General features: G+C 48.2%; 3 protein-coding genes across 5 annotated transcripts in view; 2 read left to right on the forward strand and 1 right to left on the reverse strand.

The window, feature by feature from the left end:
- Positions 1-15,292, forward strand: part of Dgcr2 (DiGeorge syndrome critical region gene 2) — a 78,888-nt gene extending 63,596 nt beyond the window's left edge. For all 3 annotated transcript variants that reach the window (XM_076860170.1, XM_076860227.1, XM_076860219.1), the window contains 4 exons: positions 3,566-3,769; positions 9,536-9,688; positions 10,641-10,877; positions 12,520-15,292. In XM_076860170.1, the coding sequence (XP_076716285.1) occupies positions 3,566-3,769; positions 9,536-9,688; positions 10,641-10,877; positions 12,520-12,776 (851 nt within the window). In that variant the 3' untranslated portion in view covers positions 12,777-15,292. The remainder of the gene's footprint in view (positions 1-3,565; positions 3,770-9,535; positions 9,689-10,640; positions 10,878-12,519) is intronic.
- Positions 15,293-17,147: 1,855 nt separating this feature from the next.
- LOC143398917 (carbonic anhydrase 15-like) lies at positions 17,148-20,014 on the forward strand. The gene is given in 10 exon segments (XM_076855630.1): positions 17,148-17,214; positions 17,417-17,452; positions 17,984-18,071; positions 18,073-18,149; positions 18,655-18,815; positions 18,919-19,011; positions 19,337-19,403; positions 19,506-19,582; positions 19,584-19,673; positions 19,790-20,014. Coding segments are annotated over 10 exon segments (981 nt in total).
- A 1,474-nt stretch (positions 20,015-21,488) lies between these two features.
- Fam246c (family with sequence similarity 246 member C) lies at positions 21,489-22,224 on the reverse strand. The gene has a single exon (XM_076866988.1). The coding sequence runs from the start codon at positions 22,222-22,224 to the stop codon at positions 21,511-21,513; it is 714 nt and encodes a 237-aa protein (XP_076723103.1). The 3' UTR covers positions 21,489-21,510.
- Positions 22,225-23,468: the final 1,244 nt, after the last annotated feature.

Genomic DNA, 23,468 nt, shown 5'->3' on the forward strand with positions numbered 1-23,468 from the left:
TTTTTGTCACTGGGAATTGAACTTTCAGACACTTAACTACTGAGCCACATCTCTAGTCCTTTTTATTTGAGATGTGGTCAGCCGAGGTTGACCTTGAACTTGTAATTTTCCTTCCTCAGCCTCCTGAGTCACTGGGATTACAGGCACATGCCACCACACCCAGCTCCTGTTTAGTTTTTTAAGAAACTAGCACTCATGGGGCTGGAGTTGTGGCTCATTGGTAGAGTGCTTGCCCAGCACACGCCAGGCCCTGGGTTCAATCCTCAGCACCACATAAAAATAAATAAATAAAATAAGTAAGTAAGTAAGTAAAATAAAGGTATTGTATCCAACTACAACTAAAAAATAGACATATATAAAAAAAAGAAATTCAGGGGGCTGGGGTTGTGGCTCAGCGGTAAAGTGCTCGTCTAGCACACGTGAGGCCCTGGGTTTGATCCTCAGCACCACATAAAAATGAATGAATAAATGAATGAATGAATGAATTAATTAATTAATTAAAAGTTATTGTGTCCAACTACAAAAAAATAAATATTTTTTAAAAAAAGAAATTCAGTTTAATTAAAAAAGAAAGAAACAAACCCTTTTTCCAAAGTAACTATACCAAAAATGTGTATGTATATATATCCCACCAGTTTTTCCACATTCTCACCAGGAATTATTATTTTTACTATATTTTTTATTTTGCCTATTCTGATAGATATGTTATACTATTTCTTGTGGGTTTAGTTTGCATTTCTTTCCAAAACCTTTTCATGTGCTTACTTGCCATCTGCATTTTTTTTCTTAACTGTTGAGGGTTTTTTTGGGGGGTGGGGTGGGGTGAGGTGATACTGGGGAGTGAATCCAGGGGCACTTAGCCACTGAGCCACATCTCCAGAATATTTTGTGTTTTATTTAGAGACAGGGTCTCACTCAATTATGAAGAACCTCACTAAGTTGCTGAGGCTGGCTTTGAACTTGCAAAGCTGCAGGGATTATAGGCATGCACCACAACGCCAGGATAAACTGATGAGTTTTGAGAGTTTTATTTATTCTAGATACCAGTCTTTTGTCAGAAATGTGGTTTGCAAACATTTTTTGTTTACTGTTTGTCTTTGTCTTCTTCATATAGGCTTTCATGAAACAAGAACCTAGGGTTTAAGTATACTAGGCAAGTGCTGGAATAAAAGTTTTCAATCTTGATAGAATTCACTTTATCAATTTTCCTTTTATGGATTATTTTTTTAGTGTAAAGTCTAATAACTCTCTGCCTAGCCTTATATTCTTAAGAGTTTCTCCTGTTTTTTTCTAAAAGAGTTTTTATAGTTTTATGTTTTCCACATATCTCTGATCCATTTTGAGTTCATAAGATTTGGGTCAAGTTTCCTTAACTCAATATAGCTTTGCTCTCAGTACACCACCTTTGTGTGGTTATTGACAAACATCATGCACATATTTCATTTCTGTATATTATAGACCCAATACTACATTATATAGTATTATTTCATATGATTTTTATTTATTTCTGTTTTAAAGCAGTGCTGAGGATTGAACCCCCAAGGCCTTTGCATGTTAGACTAAAGTGTTCTACCACTAAGTTATATCCCCAGCCCCCACAATTACTTTTTAAATTAGTTAAGGGAAAAAGAAACATGTACATTTAAAAATAATTTTTTTTTTTAGTTGTAGATGGATACAGTACCTTTGTTTATTTTTATGTGGTGCTGAGGATCGAACCCAGTGCCTCACAGATTCGAGGCGCACACACTACCACTGAGCCACAACCCTAGCCCCGAAACATGTACATTTTATACTGTAATTTGTAATTATATAATTACTTCTATTGGTGATCTGTTGTTTTGTAGATTTAGATTACTCTCTGGCAATCACTAGCTTTTTTTTTTTTTTTTTTTAGCTTGAAGAACTTTAGAACTTCTTTGCTATTTCTTTTTTCTTTTCTTTAAGTGCTAGGGATTGCACCCAGAGCCACTTTACCCCTGAGCTATATCCCCGTTCTTTTTTATTTTATTTTTTGAGATGGTCTCACTAACTTAGGATTCTACTGCCTTAGCATTCCTGTGTACCTGAGATTACAGGCATGTGCCACTGTTACCAGCATCTTTAGGCAGGTCTGGAAGAAATAAACTGTTTTAATCTGGGGACGTCTTTACTTTGCCTTCACTGTTTGAAAAATAGCCTTGCCATCTATGGTTTCTTCACTGATAGGTTTAGTCTTTGAATACTTTGAATATGTTATTCTGCTGCTTCTGACCTCAGTTGTTTCTGCTAAGTCGTTGATTTTGTTTGGGTTCCCTTATAAATAACAAATCATTTTTTACTGGCTTCTTTTTAAGATTTTCACCTTGTCTTAAACTTCGGCATTTTTACTATAATGGGTCCATGTGTGGCTCTGTTGCATTTATCCTACTTAAAGTTTATTGCATTTCCTGGTTGTGTAGGATTTTGTTTTTTCTCTGTTCCTTTTTCTCCTCTTCTTTTGGTATTCCCATTTCACACATATTGGTGTATGAAATGGTATCCCATACTCTTCTAAAAATTGTTCATTTTTCTTCATTCTTTTCTCTGTTTAGCAGAGATTAATTTATGTGAATTTCTTCCCCTGGGAATTCCTGACTAAATGGCTGACATAGATTTGACCCCAATCTTAACTGAGGCCCATGGTCATGAAATTTCTGAAAAGTTGTTTTCTAGGCCTCCCCATTCCATTTGGAGATTGGAACAAACTTCTTTCTCACATCCCTTTGACTTTCACCAGGTGTGCCCTGTTGAGGACCCAACCCAGTTTATCCCTTATCTCATTCCCAGGTATCTGTTGTGTCTGCTTACCAGCTTAAGGATCTGATTGTAACTGTTTCCCTTACTCTAGTCTCAGTTCAGCTCTATGCAGAGTTTACCACATGTGTTTCAGGAGATCATCTTCACAAGCAGAACCAGCAGCTTCTTAGGAACTTATTTGAAACATTCTGGTTTTAAAATGGTTAATGTCCATAGCAGCTATGTCTTATAGAATTGAAGAATCGAAGCTGTTTGAGTCAACTTAAAAGCAAATGCTAGCCAGGCGTGGCGGCATAGGCCTCTAATCCCTCCCTGTAGTTCTGGAGGCTGAGGCAGGAGGATCGAAAGTTCAAAGCCAGCCTCAACAACTTTGCAAGGCCCTAAGCAACTTAATGAGACCTGTCTCAAAATAAAAAAATGAAAAAGGACTGGAAATGTGGCTCAATAGCAAGCACTTCTGGGTTCAATCCCTAGTACAAGAAGGAAAAAAAAGCAAATGTTTCTGCAGGGACCTTCACTCTGGAATCTGGCATTCTTCTCTCTTCTAGCCCTCTGTACTCTGTGGGCTCAATTTACCCTGGCCAGGTATGCTTTGTTTTAAAAGTGTGTTGTATCATCTGCTGTCAGACAATTGCTCCTAGCACTGTTAAGCAGATCCACAGCATTCCTGCATGGGGAGGACTCATACACAATCTGGCTAGTGCCTCAATTTGTCCCCCAGGTGGAATGAATCAGCATTTCTTTTGCTGATAATGCATACATCTGTGCACGTATGTGCCCATTGCAGGTCAAACTTGTGTCGACATCAAGGACAACGTGGTTGATGAAGGATTCTACTTCACTCCCAAAGGGGATGACCCGTGCTTGAGCTGTACCTGCCATGGAGGGGAGCCTGAGATGTGTGTGGCCGCCCTCTGTGAGCGGCCTCAGGGCTGTCAGCAGTACCGCAAAGACCCCAAGGAATGCTGCAAGTTCATGTGTCTGGACCCAGGTGAGACTCTTGGTGGTGGATCCTGAGTCACTTTCCCCCTTAAGGGCCAGAAGCTAGATGTCCTTTTGCTTCCTCAGTGATGGGGACTTGTGAGAGCTCATTACATATAGTGCAGCACTGATGGCACTATTTGGTCATAGCACTCTCACATGCAATCTGTCCCCTATAACTGCTAACCCTTCATGTTGCCTCATCCCCATTCTGAAGTAATAGATATTATTCTCAAATGAACATGAATTTTGGGGTGACTGGTTGTTCACAAATCAACTGAAACTGGCAGCTTCAAACCAATCTTTTTTTCTTTTTAAAACTGAGAGCCAGACTACAGAACTATATATATTCAGATTCTTCCTCTTTCTATTATGGCAGGATATGTCTTTGCTTATATTCATCAATTTTTACTGATAGAGTCTTCAAGAAAAAGACGAAATGTCACCTTCAGTTTTAAAATAAAACTCCTCACCACTAGGTGGTGCTTCAAGTGAACACTACACATGAATCTAGTTTCAGTATAACCCAGCTCCTCCTGCTTGCAACAAAAGAACAGCAGATGGAGTCCTGCTTCTTCCTAGGCTTACTAACACCTATCAGACACTCTGTATAGCATGCTTCATTACCACACACAATGCTTCTGGCAACTCTTCACAAATACAGGTATTAAGTTTACAAAGCATGAATTTCTTTTTTGGGGAGTGCCACAATGTGAGAATGAAGTGGCAGGACTCATGAAAGTTCCTGGGCCCATAGATCCTTCAAAATAGCAGCTTGAGTAGGTGTGGAGACTGTCTCCATCCCCAGGGAAGAGAGGCTAGAGGCAAAGTGTGAAGCCATTATAGTGAGAGCTGTTCCCAGATGGAGTGTTATCAGTGTTCTTACCAGGAGAGTTACCCAGAACAGAGCCATTCTTCAAAGAAGGTGTCAGAGGCAGGGCATAAGCAGGTACCCTTGCCTGATACCATCAGACACATGTAGTTGGCTGTACATAGGTGCACAAGCTGTGCTTACACCCAAGCACACTGGGGGACCTGGAGCTTGAGACTAGTGAGTGTGGCACTCAGGCCTCCCCCATCTATCAGGGTGATAGACAGTTTTCTTTTTGTGCATGATACATCCCTACAGAGTCATGTGAAGCCCTAAGTTGAGTGCTTATCAAGTTTCCTGTGCCCGTACTCACTCCAAACCATCAACTCAGTTAATTTTTATAGGAATTGAACTCTGATCTTTCACAAACCGTGCAATCTGAGTTCCTGGTTCTGTTTCTCAGGAGTCTCCTAGTGCTGCCCTGCTACTCTGTCTAAGCATTGTAAAAATGACCAGAGTTATAGAGGATGACTCATCTGTGATGTGTAGCCTATTGAACCTGCCCAGGCCTGAGGACATCTCCGCAAAGTAGAACCCTCAGTGCATCTGGGAGTGCCCAGAGATGCTGCAGGCAACTTCTCTGCATGACCAGAGCAGCTCAGCTAAAACCTGTTCTGCTTATTATGTGGCCAGGTTTCAATGGGCTTCTGATTTTCATCCAAAGGCCTTCTCCTGGAAAGAGCTCATATTGTACCAAGAACCAAGACCCTGCTAAACATAAGTGGAGATGCTGGGAATAGGGTCTTAGCCTTCAGTGTCCCCTTCAATAAGATAAAAGTGTCTATTCTCATCCCTCTTCAGCATTTACTCAAGGTCAAAGCTAGAAACGAAATGAGAAGGCATTTATGCCAGAGGGAAGAAATGGAACCATTGCTCTTTGCAGATGACATGATTGCATAGAAAATCCCATAGAATCTACAGGAAAGTTGCCAGAACTAGTGTGTTTAGCAAGGTCTTCAGATAATAAGGTCAATATACATAAATATATCGTGTTTATACATACTACCTGTAACAATTGGAAATTGAAATTTTAAAGAAAAGTAGCATTTATAATTGCACCAAAATTCAAGAAATGCTTAACTATTTTTTAAAATCTTTGCATTATATTTATTTATTTGTTTATTTGTGTGCCAGGGGCACTTAATCACTGAGCCACATCCCCAGCCCTTTTTATTTTTTGAGGATCTTGCTAATTTGCTTAGGGCCTTGCTAAATTGTTGAGGCTGGCCTTGAACAATCCTACCTCAGCTACCTGAGCCTCTAAGGTTACAGGTGTGCACCCCCGCATCCAGCTGTTTGTGTATTCTTTATGTTGCAAATATAACACTGATAAAGAAAATCAAAGGCATAAATAAAAGGAGCAATATGCCATGTTTATGGGTCATGAAGCTCGATATCATTAATAGTTTAATTATTCCCCAAATTATTTATAAATACAATGCAATACTAACCAAAATTACAGCAGACATTTCTGTAGGCATTGACAGGCTGATTGTAAAACTTAACAATGATTAGTAAAGGAGTTAGAATAGCCAAAATAATTTTATAAAGTTGGAGGATTTACAACTTATATACAAGCCTTAGTAATCAAAACAGTGATACTCATGAAAAGATAAACATGTAGACTGTTGGAACAAAATATCCACACTAAATGATTAAAAGTGATATTTGAATGCAAAAGCAATTCATTGAAAAATTGATAGTCATTCAATAAATGGTGCTGGAACAGTTGGATGTCCACATGCAAAAAATAAATTAACCTTATGCTGTACCTCCTACTATATATAAGATTAACTCAAAATTGTCATAAATCACACTATAAAACCTTAAACTAGCTAGGTGCGGTGGCATAAGCCTGTAATCCCAGGGCTCAGGAAGCTGACAGGAGGATCGCAAGTTCAAAGCCAGCCTCAGCAAAAGCAAGGCACTAAGCAACTTAGTGAGACTCTGTCTCTAAATAAAATACAAAATAGGACTGGGATGTGGCTCAGTGGTTGAGTGTCTCTGAGTTCAATCCGTGGTACCCTACCCCTTTTCCTCTCCCCCCAAAAAGGAAAAACTATCAAATTTCTAGAAGAAACTGGAAGAATTTTTGTAATCTTGGAAGAATTTTTGTAATTTCTAGAAGAAACTGGAAGAATTTTTGTAATCTTTTAAAAACAGCTTCAAAGGGGCTGGGGATGTGGCTCAAGTGGTAGCGTGCTCACCTGGCATGCGTGCAGCCCGGGTTCGATCCTCAGCACCACATACAAACAAAGATGTTGTGTCCACCGAAAACTAAAAAATAAATGTTAAAAATTCTTTCTCTCTCTCTCTCTCTTTAAAAAAACATTGATAGGGAAATGAAAAGACAAGCCACTCAACTGAGGAAAAAAATATTTGCAAAACACAAATCAGACAAAATTCTTGTGTTTAAAATATATAAGAACTCTAAACTCCATGAGAAAACAGAATAACCATTTTGAAAAATGGTTGTAAAAAATATTTAAATTGTACTTCAGCAGAGAAGATAGATGGTGACAGGGAAACACCTGAGAAGATGCTCATTGTTAGTTATTAGTGAAACAGATCTACATGAAATACCATACCCAATAGAAATTCTAAAATGATAAAATTGACAGCACCAAGTGTTGGCTCAGACATACAGCAACTGGAATTCTCACACCTGCCCCTTCCGGCACTGATGCTTAAATGCAGCCCTTATATCTCAAGGTCCCAAGAGCTAAGCTACAGTGAGATGCCCAGCGGTGCAGTTTGTGGTATAGTGGAGCCCACATTGGAGTCTAAGCCTCTGATTCTTGCTGACCTTCTCTATATACCATCTTTTCAATCTTTTACCATGTAACCAAGTTCAGTGAAACTGGGTGCTCATCAGTGGAGCCCTTCTCGTCCTGACTGGGGGCCACCTGGGGACTTAGATTTGTTCAGACATCAGATTAAGGACCGGGCTGGATGGACTGAAGGTGCCCTGAATAGCATCTCCCCAAAAAGATATGTCCTCTGGGAGCCTAGGGGTAGCTGGGAGACAGAAGACAGTCCTGTCTGCACTGTCTAGGACTCCATAAAGTAAATAACCATGTCATGGGTTTCCCAGGACTTCTACTCTGGCTTTTGGGACAGGCTTTGTATGTGACTGCAAATGATTTGGTTTTTTAGAAAATGCTTCTTCCTCGTCTCATTGTGGAGGGGTGGTTGGGAACCTTGACCATGTTCTTGGGTTTATTTTAGAACTGATAAGGAACTAGTAGTTATTGCAGAGGGATGCTTCCTTAGACAATCCCTTGGGAACCTGAGCTGGCTGCTAATTAACAACCATGTCAACCAGCTCCCTGAGCTGATGGGGTTCCTCCTACAGACAGGAATGAAATGTTCCTTGGAGGAGAGTCAGCAGCATCCAGAAAAGCAGCTAATTGGTAAAAGGATGTATTTTTCACATGTCCACTTCACAAGTGTTGTCAGCAACAAATGCAGGTTTTGGAGATGCTTTCTGACTCCACAGGAAGAGGATAGGAACAAGCTTTGGCCATCTGTGTTGGTTTGGAACAAGCTAGCTATGGGATACCATCTCTTTGCATTGTGTACACATTCATTGAAGTTCAACACTGGGGTTTCAATTGCTCATTTGCATGGGTGTGCCCAAAGCTGGTATGCCATGGATTGTGTCAAATCACAGCTGCAATGGAGGCCCCTTTGTGAATAATACCCAAGTTGACTGTGCTTTTTAAGTCTTATCCCTAACAGTTGTTGGAAACCCCTGTGTGGCAGCAGCAGGTGCTCCCTGCCTTCCTCCCTAGTCCATCAGTGAATCATAGTAAATCTCAATTCCAGTCTTACCTATGTTGTCATTTCTTTCCATCTATCACCACCCCCTATCTGAGCTTTAGTCATTTTCTCTGGGTGGGTGGTGTAGACAGCTCCTCACTGGATTCCCCAACCTTCATGCTCCTCTGTACAACCTTTCCTTCCTATGGCAGCTTCCCTGATCCAAGCTCTATAGAGCTATGACTTCTCCAAACCTCCCAGTGGCTCCATTGAGGGAGACCCTACTCATTTGGGATAGGAAATTTGCCTGCCCTTACCCTGGCTTTTTCTCACTGGGTAACAGAGCCGCAGGCCTTGGATGGAAAGCAGCCTGGTAAGGCCTTCCCTTACCCCACTATCTTATGGATCATTTTCTGCCTTTCACCTTTGTCCCTTGACCCTGCTTCATTGTTTTGGGGGCATTGGACATAATTGAAAATGGTTCTCCAGGTCATGTTTGTCTCACCTGGGTGAGCTCAGGGAAGCAGAGATTGCAATATCATATCATATTGACCGAGGAAGGCTCAGGCCTCATGTGCATCTATGCACCTGGGAAATGGCATGTGGCCTCTGCAGAAATATTGTGCCTCAGTTGTACTTGTACACAGTGCAGCTTGTGTTCTGTGTCCTAGAAAAGACTGTCCTGAGACAGAACTCTTTACCTTTGCTCAGTAACAGAGGGAAGTTTGTCACAATAGCCACCAGGGTCTGGCAGCTCTTGGAAGAAGTACTCAGTTACCCAGGGAGAATGAGCCAGAGTTGAGGCTATACAGCAACTCTGTCATAGAGCAGCAACTCTGTCATAGAGCAGGGTGAAGATACCCCAAGAAGGGCTCCATGTGGAAACATTCCTCTTGAGCCACTTTACCCTTTCTGCTTTTGGTATTGTCATAGTGTTCTCCATTTTGAGCAGTTTCATTTTTACCTTCTGTCCTAATTCTCAAGTGCACTGGCATCCTCCAGTGCAAATGCTTCTTTTCTTTCTTCTTCTTTTTTTTTTTTTTTTTTTTTTATTATGTGTGTTAGGACTGACCTCATGCTATACCCCCAGTCCTGCAAGCTCCTTTTCTCAGACCAGTGGATTTCCTTCCTCCCCCCTCACAGACGGCAACAGCTTGTTTGACTCTATGGCCAGTGGAATGCGCCTAGTCGTCAGCTGCATCTCCTCCTTCCTCATCCTCTCATTGCTGCTTTTCATGGTCCACCGGCTACGCCAGAGGCGCCGGGAGCGCATTGAGTCACTGATTGGAGCAAACTGTGAGTGCCCTCCAAGGGCCACAGTGGTGGCACCTGAGCCCTCATCTCCTGGTCTTCCCTTTCCTGTGTTCCCACCAAGGTAGAGTCAGAGGTAAGGTGAGGTGCCAGCAGTTTCCTTGGTGAGAGAATTAGGGAGGAAGGCCCTCTTGTCACAGAAGATAATGCAAAGATAATCCCCCCTCTTCAGCTATGCACCTGCTCCTAGGCCAAGTACACCCCTGGGGAGGCAGTGACACTGGTGGGCACTTGAGCAGTTCACAGGCTGAAATTAAACAGAGCTTCTGCTCTCCTATCCTCACAGCAGGAAGGGGCATTACTGTTTATTCAGGCAGTGATGTTTCCATCGCAGTGACCAGAAGAGGTGCCTCAGACACCATTTTGGTGTGTTTTGCCCTCGTTAGCCAGAGTTCCTCAGCAGTGTACCAAGCTAAACTGGAAAGCCCCTCTTGCAGTATGGAGAGGGATGGGGCAGGTGGCAACTAGTAAGAGGTACCTTGCCTACTGTGTGAAGGGCCCCTGGTGCCTCCTAGGGCACCCAGGTCAGGCTTGAAGGATTCATATTGCTAAGGCCTTGGTTTCTCATCTAAGGGCAATCCTTTTTCCTCCCAGCCTTCCTTAATCCTCACTAAGCTCCAGGTTCTGAAGTCAAAGACCTTCATGAGTTAGACACCCAGAAGCACATTAGATCTGGAGGGTATGGTAGTAAAAGTAATAAGACAAAATGGCAGGTTTTGTGGGGGCAAGGGTTGATGGCACATTGGCAGAGGGAATGGGAAGCAAGAGATTCAGATCAAGTCACAGTTCTCTTATGACATGCAGAATGTGGGCAGCTGGGTATAGAATGTGACACTTGGGGATGGCAGGCCCAATCTTGGGAGGGGGGCTCAGGAACCAGGCAGCTCTTCTCCAAGTGACACAACTCTGCTCCTGTTTCTCGCTTTCGACGGCCCAGTGCACCACTTCAACCTTGGCCGGAGGATCCCTGGCTTTGACTATGGCCCAGACGGATTTGGCACAGGTCTCACCCCACTGCATCTTTCTGACGATGGGGAAGGCGGGACTTTCCACTTCCACGACCCTCCGCCTCCCTATACAGCTTATAAGTACCCAGACATCGACCAGCCTGATGATCCACCACCGCCCTATGAGGCCTCCATCAACCCCGACAGTGTATTCTACGATCCCGCAGGTGCCTACCCACTCCAGGAAGAGGGAATGTGGAGTTGTCAAACAATTGGGCACCAAAGGCCAAGACCACAGATGTTTCTCAGCTCTAGAGTGCTGGGGTCCCCCACTTCACTGTGGCCTTTGTTGGTCTTCTCTTTGGTTTTCCCTTTAGGGCTTTAATCCTAGAGTTGGTTTTGCAGAAGAGGCTTGGTTACTCTGTCCTGGCCTTCTTCCACATATCTATGTAAAGAGCTCTGGGGAAGCCTGGGACAGGAACTTCTCTTTTTTCCCTCCCATGAGTACCCATTAGCTGAGCAGCCCTTGGGGTCCTTTCAGTTCAGCTCTTTGGAAAGATGGGGTACCCTGCAACATTGATCATGAAGATGGGACTGACACAAGAGTGAGCCACCTGGCTATAAAGATACATGTGCATGTGGTGAGCTGAAGGGACATTGTCATGTCAGTTCTTTATGTCATGCTGGGATGCAGCTCTGGGAGAGGGGCCAATTGCTTCAGTCTATTGCCCATATGATCCTAAAAGTCATCCTTCCCATGACTCTAGCTAAGAAGAAAGGTCAAGTGCCCCACCCCCACCAGTTGTCTGGCCTATTGCTGTCCTTAGAGTTCAGTATGGTGCTACCTACCACTTTTCCTTTTGCGTTATACCTCTAAAACTCCACTCCACAGTAGTATTGCAGGCAGTACCCCACCCCAAGGCAGCTGGCTCCTTGTATGCGTACATACCTTAGCAGAATGTCCTGAGACTAGCACTGCTGATGGTTTGAAGGTACTGGAAAGTCTTGGATTGTACCCTGCCCTTGGGACACAGATTGTTACAGAGTTTAGGGATTGGGAGTATAACTAAGTGGTAGAGCATTTGCCTAACATGTGCAAGGCTCTGAGTTGATCCGCAACACCACAAAAAAAGGGATGAGGCCAAGGTTGGATGCTTCAAGAGTGCTGCTGGTGGTCTTGGACACCTCATAGACCAGACTGCAGGGCAGTGTAGGGGGGGTGACAAGGAAAGTTGGCCTGGGGAGGGGTATATCATTGGGATCTCCTACCACCAGCTCTCAAAAGGAGTCCATAAAATTAGGTAGGTAAAATGAAGGGAACAGACTGCCTCCCCCAAAGCTTCTCTTGAACCAAAGTTTTCTGCAGACACCATGTGGTTTTCAAGGCTGCCCACCCAATCCAGTCTTTCATATTCTGGGTGCCGTATTGCAGCTGCAACCCAGAATGTTCTTCCGTTTGCCTGGGCCTGATAACTCCATAGCATCCTGTGCTGAAACCTTCCCGTTGAGCCTGTTTCCAGCTCTACTGAGTCTGAGGTAGTTTTCCTCTGATCTCCCTTTGTTTGGGTGACACTTTGTTGCTGCATCTCATCCACAAACTGAAGGACAGGACCAACCCATGTTTGTTTTGTCAGGCTTGACCTCAATCTTGCACATAACAGATGCCAGCCACAGAGGCAGCTGGCCACAAAGTATGTTATAGGGCCAACGCGGGGAGGATTCTTCTCCAGAATCTGAGGTCCAGTGGGGCCACCAAGGCCTGCTCACCATCCAGTAATGGTGGGAATGTTCAGGCAGGATTTTCTCTCGTCTGCTCAGCCTTGTTCTGTCCCCCTTTGCCAGGCTCTCACTTTCCTCTCTTTCCTACAGACGATGATGCCTTTGAGCCCGTGGAGGCTGGCCCACTGAACCCAGGGGATGGAGACACTGAAGGTGCATTGCCTCGGCACTTGGAGCAGCCTCTGCCCCCTGCGGGGGCCTCCCTAGCAGACCTGGAAGACTCTGCTGACAGCAGCAGCACCCTGCTTGTGCCCCAAGAACCTCCCCAGAGTGGGAGCACCCCACTTGCAGAGGTGCCACCAGTGGGTGGCTGCCATAATCGTGGCTCCCTCAATACCATGGTGTAGATGGCTTAGCTTACAGTTCCAATGGGCTAGAGCACCTGTTGGCTGTCAAGAAGACATTGGTTCCTGTGGGAGGGGCCACAGCCTGGACCCTGTTCCACTGCTGCATACCCACTGGCAAGCGTGTGTGTACATAGAATGCGGCCAGCCTCCCTCCAAGAGGAGCAAGCGTCTGTGCTGTTTCCTTGAGGGCTTCACAAACAAGGCATAGCTTTTGGTCACTATCCCTTTTTAAATGGGAGAAGGACAAAATGTTCAAACCATGCGTTTCGGAGGTAGGGAACAAAAGGTACTGAGCTGTGCTCAAATGAAACACATCTTGGGCTTGCTCACTATAATGTGCCACCCAGTGAAGTCTGCTGGCCAGTCACCAACCAATCGCTGAGTCCCAGGGCAGGTGGAGCATGGGGCTGCCATTTATGCCCAGGAGGCGGAAGGGGGTTTTTGTGGACACACATTGTTAAAGCAGGGGTTTTCCAAGGAGACAGCCTTTGGGTCTGCTATCCTGGCTGCTCTGGGGATAACCCTTCCCAGTATAGTTGTGAACGTCAAGATACCTGAAGCCCAAGAAGGGGGCCTAGAAGGAAATTGAACTTACTGCCCACTTTCCACTTGGGTTCTGTGAAACCCAACTCTGTGCCAGGAGGCCCAAGTTCACCCCTCCCATGTCCAATGCATTGCTGTGCATGGCTCCCCCAGGTGGAGGCGCTGGGTCTACACTGAGGGTTAGGCGCTAAGCGGGCTTCTATCTGCTCTGGGCCTGGTATGCTTCCACCTCACCTTGTTTGTGCCATAAAGGATTGTTTCTTTGGGGCAAGGGGTGGCTAAAGGAACATCCTGGGCTGTGTCCATCTTCTGCAAGTCCACTTCTTGCACCATTGCCACCAGTGGAGTTCAGTGCGTGGTGGCTGCATGCACACCTTCCCACCCCTCAGCAGTACTGGGTGCTGGGGGTCTTTTGTCCATGGGACCCTGTTGCCTGTTCAGGGCAGTTTTCTTGTCTCATGACACAGGCCTTTAGCATTTCTGAGTTTGGAGATTAAGCGGGTTCTGTGCGATTTTTTAGCACATTCATATCTTTTCTACGTTGAATGTCTGGATCTTTTCTTTTGTGTGTGTGTCCTTGTGTGTCTGTATGTGGCCAGATGTTTGCAAGTGATGGTTTACAGGAACTTGGGGTCAGTTGGGGTTCTACTCTCCCAAGTTGGCCATTTCATCTTAGGTTTCCAGACAGAGCCATGTCTAAGCCTTTGCCCTTGCCCATGGATCATGGATCTGGGCACCTTGTGCCACTGAGGAAAATCAATGGGAAGAAGTGACTAAGGCATATGGTTCAGTGGTACTTTGTGGTGACTGGCCTTTGTGCATAGTTCAGTTTTAGACACATTCTCTTACTGGTTGGAAACTTGTTTTCTTTCTGTGCAGAAGAATTACAAGTTGCCTAGACCTGACCAGAGCTGACTGGAGGTATAAATTTTTGTCATTAAACAAGCTGTTCCTGGGCTTGGCCCATAGGAGCCAGATCTAGAGGCTGCGCTTCTCTTGCCAGAGGACTTCCTTGGAATCATAGCCACAAGGACCCCACACCTACTGTTGAGAACAAAGCAGGACGCATGTTGTGTCTCCAATATGTTCATTGAGCTGGGCAGTCAGACTCTAAAGCAGCCATCAAGAGGCTTGTTGCCCGGAGACCCAAAAGGATCCTGAGGAACACCCCAGCAGAGCCCACACACATGGATGGCACCAGCAGTTCAGCGAGACTTCAGAACCATGTGTACAGGGCAGCTGGCATGAGGTGTGTGGACCTGGGAAGCTTCCTCTGGGGACCAAAGGACTATTGGGGCCAGTCAGGCACCTAGAGGAGGCATTGAGGAAGAGGATGGGTTGCTTTGGATCTAGCCAGGTGTCTGTTATGGGTGCTTTTCCAGTATTGCCCAGTGGCTCCTTTCCCCTGGGAAGCATCAGGCTGGCCCTTGGGGTACAGAGCCCACTGATGTCCTGAGGCTGGTCAGAAGGCCTGTTTTGCAGGACTGCTGAGACACTATTGCAGCTCCAGGTGTTGTGCTGGGGACGGTTGTGAATGGAGCAAGGAGAGCTGGGATCTGCCCTTATGTTCCCACCTGCCATCTGTCACCCTGTGTGCCATCCTTTGCAAGATCTGGTTGTACTCCATAGGCTGATTGATAAAGAATCCTAAGGCCAGCCTTGCTGAGACTCGTGTTCTTGTGTGAGATGCTTCCCACCCACTCCATAATAGGGCCCTGGAGGGACCGACCAAGCTCCTGGGAGGGGCCCCCTCCCCTAGGACTGCCTTGCCACTGTTTCTGATTGGGGCCCCCTGACCTGCCTTGTAGAGGTGGAATTTGATACTGTACATTGTCTCAATGCTTGTTTTTACATTTTCCTTTCACTAAGGGTTTTAGTTCAGGTGTATTTTTGGTCCAGTTGACACTAATCCTTTTCTTAAAATGCTGTGAGAACCATTTCATCCAAATGCCAAATAAACTTGTGTTCTGGAAGAGGTGTGGTTCATTTATAGTGTGATAAAACTCCCAGAGCTGCCACAGGCCGAGGTGAAAGTGACTAGGGCACCTGCTATTCAGCAGACTGCCTGACACCTCTTGGCTGAGGACCAGATGGATCTGAATTTGAGCCTCCAGGCAGAGTGCAACAAGAGGGGCCAGCCCTGTGCTTGGCTCCCTCCCTCTGACACCCAAACCCTGCTATCCTGGGCTTTGCTAGGGGAATGACAAGGCTGCTTTGCATCCTACTTGACCAGGCAGGCTATCCTGACTATTGGGAAACAGTATCAGATGGGCCAGGCATGGGACAGCTTGAACCTTGATCCCCTACCCCAACTCTAAGCTGTATTAGCCATTCAGGTGCCTATATGCAGTTTCTCCCTGCAGCCCAAGCCATCTAACTTTCTCCAGAGTGGAACTTACCCCTAACTCTTAAGTGCATGTGGGATGGGGAAGGGGCTGGAGCCCTCTGGAACTCTTCTGGAGTAAAATGGGTTAGACAAACTGCTTACTTTTCCAGTGAGTACTGGAGGTCTGCTTCTAGGAACTGGGGCAGGGCCCGGTGAGACTTGGACTAGGTACCCTGCTGGGGCTCACTCAGCTGGCAAGAAGATGACTCAGAAGAGCTTGGGGCGGGGAGGGTGGGGAGATGTGGAGCTTAGCAGAGTTGGGGCTTTGGAACACTTGCAGAAAAGTTTGGGAGAGCTGTTATCATTTGTGAGAACCAGGGGCAGGGTCTGGTACTAAGAATTTACTCTAACTTATGTTCTCCAAGTGTCCTTTGAAAACAAAAGGCTCAGGGTGAGAACCCTGGGTTCATCCAAGCTCACCCTTATACTCTAGACTCCTTCTGGCCCAGGAGGTGTCAGCAGGTGCCCCCCGATGGGGGCACTGCAGACCTAGCACGCTGGTTTTGAGGGTCAAGAAGGAACTGGTCTCTTGTTAGAGGTGGGATCTTATTTCTTCATTTCTCATTCCTGAACACATCTGCTAGAGCTGGAGAAGTAGGAAGGCTAAATGGCCCTGTCTCAGCACCACGGACAGTGCCCCCTTCCCCACTCCGCTGCTGCAAGCCCCTGACCCGCTGGCGATTGGAACGAGGGGCCAGGTACAGAGGTGTCCCTCCACCCCATCTCGCGTGCGCTTAATGCGCTAGCCCAGTTTTACTCACATCCACAAGTATTCGGAACCGCACCAGAAGCAGACGAATCATTTTCCAGGAGAGTGAACTGGGGGTCTCCCAAATCTGTGGAGCTGCTACCAAATCTTGAGGGCAAGGGGCCGGGCTGAAGCTTCCCTGAGACACTCTGGTAGGGTAGTCCTTGGAAAGAGGGGCATAGGTAGGGAAGAGTCTGTGATTTGGGGGTGGGTTGGAGGTTCCAGGCCTGCTGTAAAGCAAGAAACGTCCTCTCAGGTCCCCCTCCCATCCTGGCCTCCCAAGTCACTGGCGCTGGGATCCAAGGTGTCCTCATCCTTTGAACAACTAACTTTCTTGCTGATGGCTTTGACTTTTCACTTCTAGTCCCCAGCGTCCCGTTTCATCTACTGTAAATGGGAATAATAGGGCACATAATCTCCCTGCGCTATTAATGTCAGCCATTATGCTGGCATGCTGCTGAAGCCCTGGGATCAAGGCGTGTGCCTGGTGATTTTGGAGCCCTGCCTCCTTGGTGGCCTTGACTGAGCTCCGCCCCCTCTGACCCTCTCCGTTGCTGCCCTGTCCCCACTTACCTATAGGGCTTAGCCACGCCCCTAGCCTATCCCACTAATGAATATGTAGCAGACTCACCTGAAGCCTTGCTCCAAGGTTCTCTGCCACTTAGTTTTTTCGAGCTGCAATCCCCTCCCCACCATGCAGGCGCTAGGCTGTGCGCTCCTCTTTCTCACCGTGCAGCTGATGGTGCCGGCATATTCAGAGGGTGAGCGCCAGGACTCTGCCCATCTAGTGACCCAATCTGCCCAATCCCGCCACTCTCCACTTCCTTTTTGGTACTGCCAGTAGTTTGAGGTGAGGGGGCTTGGGAGGTTTCTCCTGGCCCAAGTCCCATTCTCCATTCCTGTGCCCAGTTGGGATGGGGGTTTGTAGAGGTCTCAGCTCAATCCCCTGCTTACTATCTGCAGGTACCTGGTGCTACGACTCCCAGGACCCAAAGTGTGGTGAGGAAAGTTTTGCATGAGCTGTGTGGAATTGGTCTGTGCCTTGGAGCCAAGAGTGGTGCAAGTGTGATCAAGAGACAGACTGCATATTATGCTTCTGTGTTCTCTGCAGGCTCCTATGTTCTGTGTCCAAGTGACTGGACACCAGACACCTTGCATGTGACTGTTCCTCTCTATATATGTCTGGGTCTGCTGTGATCCCAGGCCTGCTCATATCAGTCAGAGTCTGTGAGCCTGTCAGTGTGGCCAGCCCAACTGTGTGCATGTAGTGGAGGTCCCCATTGTGGGTATGCAACCATGTAGTAGATTCCATTCACCCTCTCTGTGGGGCAATTTTCCTGCAGACTTGATGGCTAGGTCAGGTGCAGGATGGGGGGGAAAGGGATGCTGTGGCATTTCCAGGTGCATGGAGGGAGCAGAAAGGAGTTTCCTGAAGTTGGGCTATTCTCTGGGTATATGGGGTCCACCCTCCTCTCCACCCCAGACTAACTCCTTGATCTACCCTACAGACCCTAGACCTTGTTCCCTTAGGCCCCACTCACTGGAAGGAGTTAGCCCCTGCTTGTGGAGGCCCAACCCAGTCACCCATCAACATCGACCTTCACCTGGTTCAGAAGGACTCTTCAGCCCTTCATCTTTCAAGGCTACAACTTGGCACCTCCAGGCCCTTGGTCCTTGGAGAATGATGGTCATACAGGTCAGCACCCTAGAGTCAGACCTCCCACAGAAAGGTCAGGAACCCCACAAAGCAGAAGGGAACTTGCAGTAAATACACGAGGATCAGGACTCACACATGGGAGCTGAACCACCATATAAAACCTCCACAAATGTAAGTCATTGACCCCTACAACTGGGCTAAAAAGCTCTAAACAAGGATGGGAACACCTGTATAAAAATAAGAATCTCCATTGTAGAGGAAATTCCACACACAGTGACCAGCACAATCCCCATAGATATCAGGACCTTCTGGAAAAATAGCAGCCATCCACAGGCCCTGAGGACAGGGATTCAGGACACATCTAGAAGATACAATTCCTCCCAGGATCTTCTACCTGGAACAGTAGTCATAACCACACAGAGCTGGGAGCCATTGTGCCTACCTCAGGAGGACAACCCTCTCCTCTGTTGAGCTGGTAAGGAATTTCCACTGAAGGTGGTGGTGAGTTAGCCAGAAAGAGTGTCATATGCTCCCTCACCCTCAGTGCTACTCCACATGGACACTGGTCCGCAGAATGGCCTGGAGATTTGGAGAGCTGGGCTGCCACCACCTGCTTACCGAGCTCTGCAGCTGCACTTTCACTGGGGGGGCCCAGGGCATACAGGCTCGGAGCACAGCCTGGATGGACAGCGCTACTCCATGGAGGTGGGTCAGGCATGGGGTAGGGTGACAGGAGTGCCCCACAGAGGTCAGAGGAACATGGAGGGAGAGGGAAGCTGGGTACTTCCTGTGGTCTCTGCCTCCCCAGATGCACATTGTCCACATAAATACAAAGTACCAGAGCATGGAGGAGGCACGACATCACCCTGATGGTCTCGCAGTATTGGCAGTGCTGTTGGCGGTGAGGGAAGAATTATGAGGCTCCATGTGCTTTCCCAGAAAGAGGAGTTTGAAGGGGTGTGGAGCCGGCAGGGTGGGCCTTTGGAGTAAGAAATGGTTCAGAGATCTATAAAGTTTATAGAATTTTAAGGATTCTGTGGAAGAACAAGGCCAATGGGATGTTGTGGATTTGTAGACTGTCACCTCCCATGGGCCCTCTCCCTAGCAGATCCCCCAGACCCTTGTTACCACTGGGAACTTCCCAGTAGAGTCTCCCCACTACTTTCAGAGTTCCTACCTTTGTATACCTTCCAGTCAGGGCCACTCACACTGGGATCCCTCCCCAGGAGCAGGACCAGGACAATGCCAACTTCTCTGCTATTGTGTTGGGCCTGAAAAATGTGTCTATACCTGGTGAGGAGCTGCTGGGGTCACATCTGGGCTGGAATTTGCTGGGGTGGAGAGGGTAGGGCTCAGGGAGGGAGGTTCCAATCTATCCTCCCCTCACCTTCCCAGGTGTCTCAGTGAATATGACATCCACCTTTCCATTGTCCTCACTGTTGCCAGGCCCCTTGGGGCTTTTGAGCTACTATCCGATACTCTGGGTCGCTGACTACACCCGGCTGTGAGCCTTCTGTGCTCTGGACGGTCTTCGAGAATGCCGTACCTATTGGACGTGTGCAGGTGGGGTCACTGCCCCTACCCTGGGCCAGGTTGCCTACTTCCAGTGGCTTCAACCCTCCCCTACTTGTCCCACCCCCACCCCATCTTAACCCATCTTTTTTCCCCTGAACACTCAGGTAGCCCAGTTCCAGACTGTGCCCCAGGCCGGGATGCTGGACTTGCACCCTGAACCACTCACGGATAATTTCCGCCCTCTGCAGCCTCTTGGAGGGTGCAGAATCTTGGCCTCCCCCAAAGCCTCTATTCGAGCAGCAGCTCCACCAGGATCCTCCATCCTGGTTGGTGTTCACAGGGCTCTGCTGGCCCTGGGGCTCAGCCTGGTGGTCTGGCAGGACCCCTAGAATTCAAGTATGACTTCCCTCTCACAATAAACAATGCACAGTGACCCTGGCCTAATGTGAATGGAGTGGGGAGACCTAAGGTGAGCTGCCTTCCTCCATGGGGACTCCTGCCCTAACCCCACTGAGACCTCAGAGGATCTATCCATACAACTGGGAGATCATTGAGTGACCTTTCCTTACCCCACCACAGCCAGTCTCAGGGTCCTCTTGTAGAAAGAACCCCCAGACTGATCCCCAGATCCCTCTCAGAGAGAAGGGGTCTCCACTCCCGGTCTACATTTCCTATATGAAAAGTTAGCACATCTTAGAAATGTCACTTTTAGCCAAGATTACACATTTTATTAAAATTCAATCTGGGTGATCAACCTGGGAACACTGTGCCCAGTTAAATGATAACCCCAGCTGAGGTTTCCCAAGACCAGTAGGTAAGAAATTGCTGGTTCCAGGTTCTGCTGCAGCTGGACTGGTTTGGTGGATCCTGGTGACATAAAAACTAGTAAAGAGTTGTCTGGCCATGATGAAGCCTCACACTGGTGACACTCTCTAAAGTTAGGCTATGGAGTCTTGATTGTAGGGTGACATTTTCTAGAGAGAGACAATAGTGTCCAGGCACTGTGGCTAGACTAAGTGAGGGGTAAGTGTCCTTGGTGTCTCTATCCAAAGCAAAGCTGAGTCCAAGGGATACTGACTGGATGAGATTATCCAGGTGATGCTATCCAGTAAGACAGGGCCTGGTTGTTAGTGGAGTAAGGCTGGCCAGAGTCAGGATGCTGTCCAGTTGATACGTGGGAATGTGGAGGAAATAGATGATAGATAGATAAATGATAAATGATAGATAAATAGCACATTTTTCTCAGTGGTACTGTCCAGGTCACAATGTCTCAGCCATCCAGGTGTCCCCCTGGAGTCTATTGCATAGTGGTGTGTGTAGGGGACTCTATTTCAGTGCATGGAGGCTCTGCCTCCTCCCTAAGACGTTTAAAGAAAAAGAATATGCAGTCTCCTCCCTTGCAGGTAGGGAAGTTAGGTGGTAGACCCCAGGGTTTCTGGTTGCCCTTCTGGAGGCTGATATACCCTGGCCCAGATCCTTCCCCTGCATCCCCCGCCCCCCGCCCACCTTCTTCTTCTTTCTGTGTGCTGGGGATCGACCCCAGGACCTTGCACATATTAAACAAGCACTCTACCACTGAGCTACGCCCCCAGCCCCCTTCCCCTACATTAAGGCCCAAAGGGGCTCTACCAGCCCTTTCCAGTCCAGACTGTCCGCAGCGGTGATTATCCGGAGCCATCCACCCTCTGCAGACTATGATCCTGGGCAATCCCTACCCTCCACCGCCTACCCTCCAAATAACCGCATTCGTTGGCGGTTATTGGTTGCTTGCGGCCTCTTCTCGATTAGAAATACGCTCCAAGAGGAGATCAGATCTCTACCTTGGCCTCCTTCGGCTACAGGCGATTCCTGCACTTCCCTGGGCCGCCCTCAAGTGCGGACGCCCTCAATCTCCGCCACCTTGAGGGGCCGCTGGCTGCACCGGAGTTTTCTTGTGGTTCTTTCGGGCAGGAATTCGGTCTTCCGCAGGGCCATCGGGGAAGTCGTTGGTCGGCCTGGAAGCCACAACCAAGGCGTTCACAGTGCCTAGCGCCCGCAGCAGGGCTGGGGCTCGGGATCCTGCCCGCGGGACAGCACGGGGCTCGCGGCGGGCGGGTGGTGGTGACCGTGGCGGCGGCAGCAGCGCTCGCAGGGCGTCCAGCTCCGCCCGAAGCTCAGCGCGCAGTGCCTCCAGCCCCGTACTCAGCTCTGCCCGCATTGCCGCCAGGCCCTCCTGCAGCCGCCGCTCGCTCACTTCAAGGACGCCGGCCGGGTAGGTGGCCCCACCGCGCGGCTCCCCGCACACGGAACACACCGAACCACCGCTGCGCGCTTCGATCCTCTCGCCAGTCCCCCCCGCTCCGGCTCCGGTCCCCGCAACCCCGGCCCCAGCGCGCTCCACCAGCCGTAGTAGTCGCGGTGCCTCGGCCCGTGCCGCAGCTTGGGCTCGGAGCTGGCCGCGCAAACGAGCCAGGCGGCCTGGGACGCGAACGACTTCAGAGACTGGCCCATTGGGCTGCGACCCTGGGTCCCGCCGGCGGCCAGCGCCTTGTCTCAGCGCTTCACTCGCACCGTACGCATTGCGCGCCTGAGCCCAAGAACGCCCGGACTCTGCAGCCATCCGCACGCTGTCTCCACCTCTACTGCCAGCACTAGGCCTGGCTGGGAGCCCCAGCGTGCAGCCTAGCAACCGCAGGGCCCCAGCGACAAGCGGTGGAGAGGGCTCCTGGGACAGCTGTGGGAATGACGGAAATCTCTAGGGATACGGCCTGGTGCCCGGGGAACCCGGATAGAGTTGGGCCCAGGACTATTGGGGTTTCAAGGGAGCCTTGGAGCGGGGGTTGGGGGGGTGGGGGGGGAGGTTGGTGCCAGTGGGCATGACTGTGCTGGACTTTTCCGCAGGGACCATGCTGATGTGGGTTACCACATGAGACTTGGGCTGGCTTCTGGGTAGAGGTGACACTGCAGAAGCCCAGGCACCCCCAGACCAGAGGCAGAAATCAAGCTCACATATTCTATTGGAATTTACTGCCCTCATCACAGCTGGGGGAAACCTGAGTTCATTCATGGACCCCATGCCCTCCTCACTGGCTCAGGGTTACCTGCTTCCACGTCATAGTCCAGACCACACTTATCTCTGAATTCTGTGCCCTACCCACACATAACCCTTGTTATGGGCATCTCCAGCCAATCTTCTACCCCTCCTTTCAACTTCTTCATGGTCTTCCATGCTCCCAGATGTGCCTCAGCCCTCACTAAGGCTGCTGAAGTCCCTGCCCATCTCATACAGTGTCCTAGTCATATCCTTTTTAACCTCTTTTAAACCAACTTTCTTTGCCCTTTTGGGTCTGTGCATAGGCCCCTGCTCCCCATTTGCCTAGCAGTTCCCACTTATCCCTCTTGAGCAGGGAAGCAGGGAAGCCTACCCCATGCCAGGTAACTCAACACCCCCACTTCCACCTCTGGACAGCATACTTTTCAGCTGGTGTTTGTTTGCTTATTTTTAAGCCATGAGTATTCTATGTTGCTCAGGCAACTCCTGGATTCAAGTGATCCTCATGCCTTAGCCTTCAGAGTAGATGAGACTACAGGTGCACACCATGGCACACAGCTCATAGACAATTATTTTTAAATGACTTTCTGACTTCCCATAGTGGGATCCTGGAACCAGAAAGGGATTATCTTCTCCTGGGCAGAGTCTGACCCAGGATGAGGTCCTCCATGTTGCTACACATGCTGAATGTTGGATGAAGAAACAAATGGATGAATGAATGGAGTTGGGATCCTCTCCCTATTTACAATAAATAAGGAACTGAGGGAAGGGCTGGGGCTGTAGCTCAGTGGCAGAGTGCTTGCCTTGCACAT

The sequence above is a fragment of the Callospermophilus lateralis genome, chromosome 1 (genome assembly GCF_048772815.1).
Source record: "Callospermophilus lateralis isolate mCalLat2 chromosome 1, mCalLat2.hap1, whole genome shotgun sequence".
Classification (NCBI taxonomy): domain Eukaryota; kingdom Metazoa; phylum Chordata; class Mammalia; order Rodentia; family Sciuridae; genus Callospermophilus; species Callospermophilus lateralis.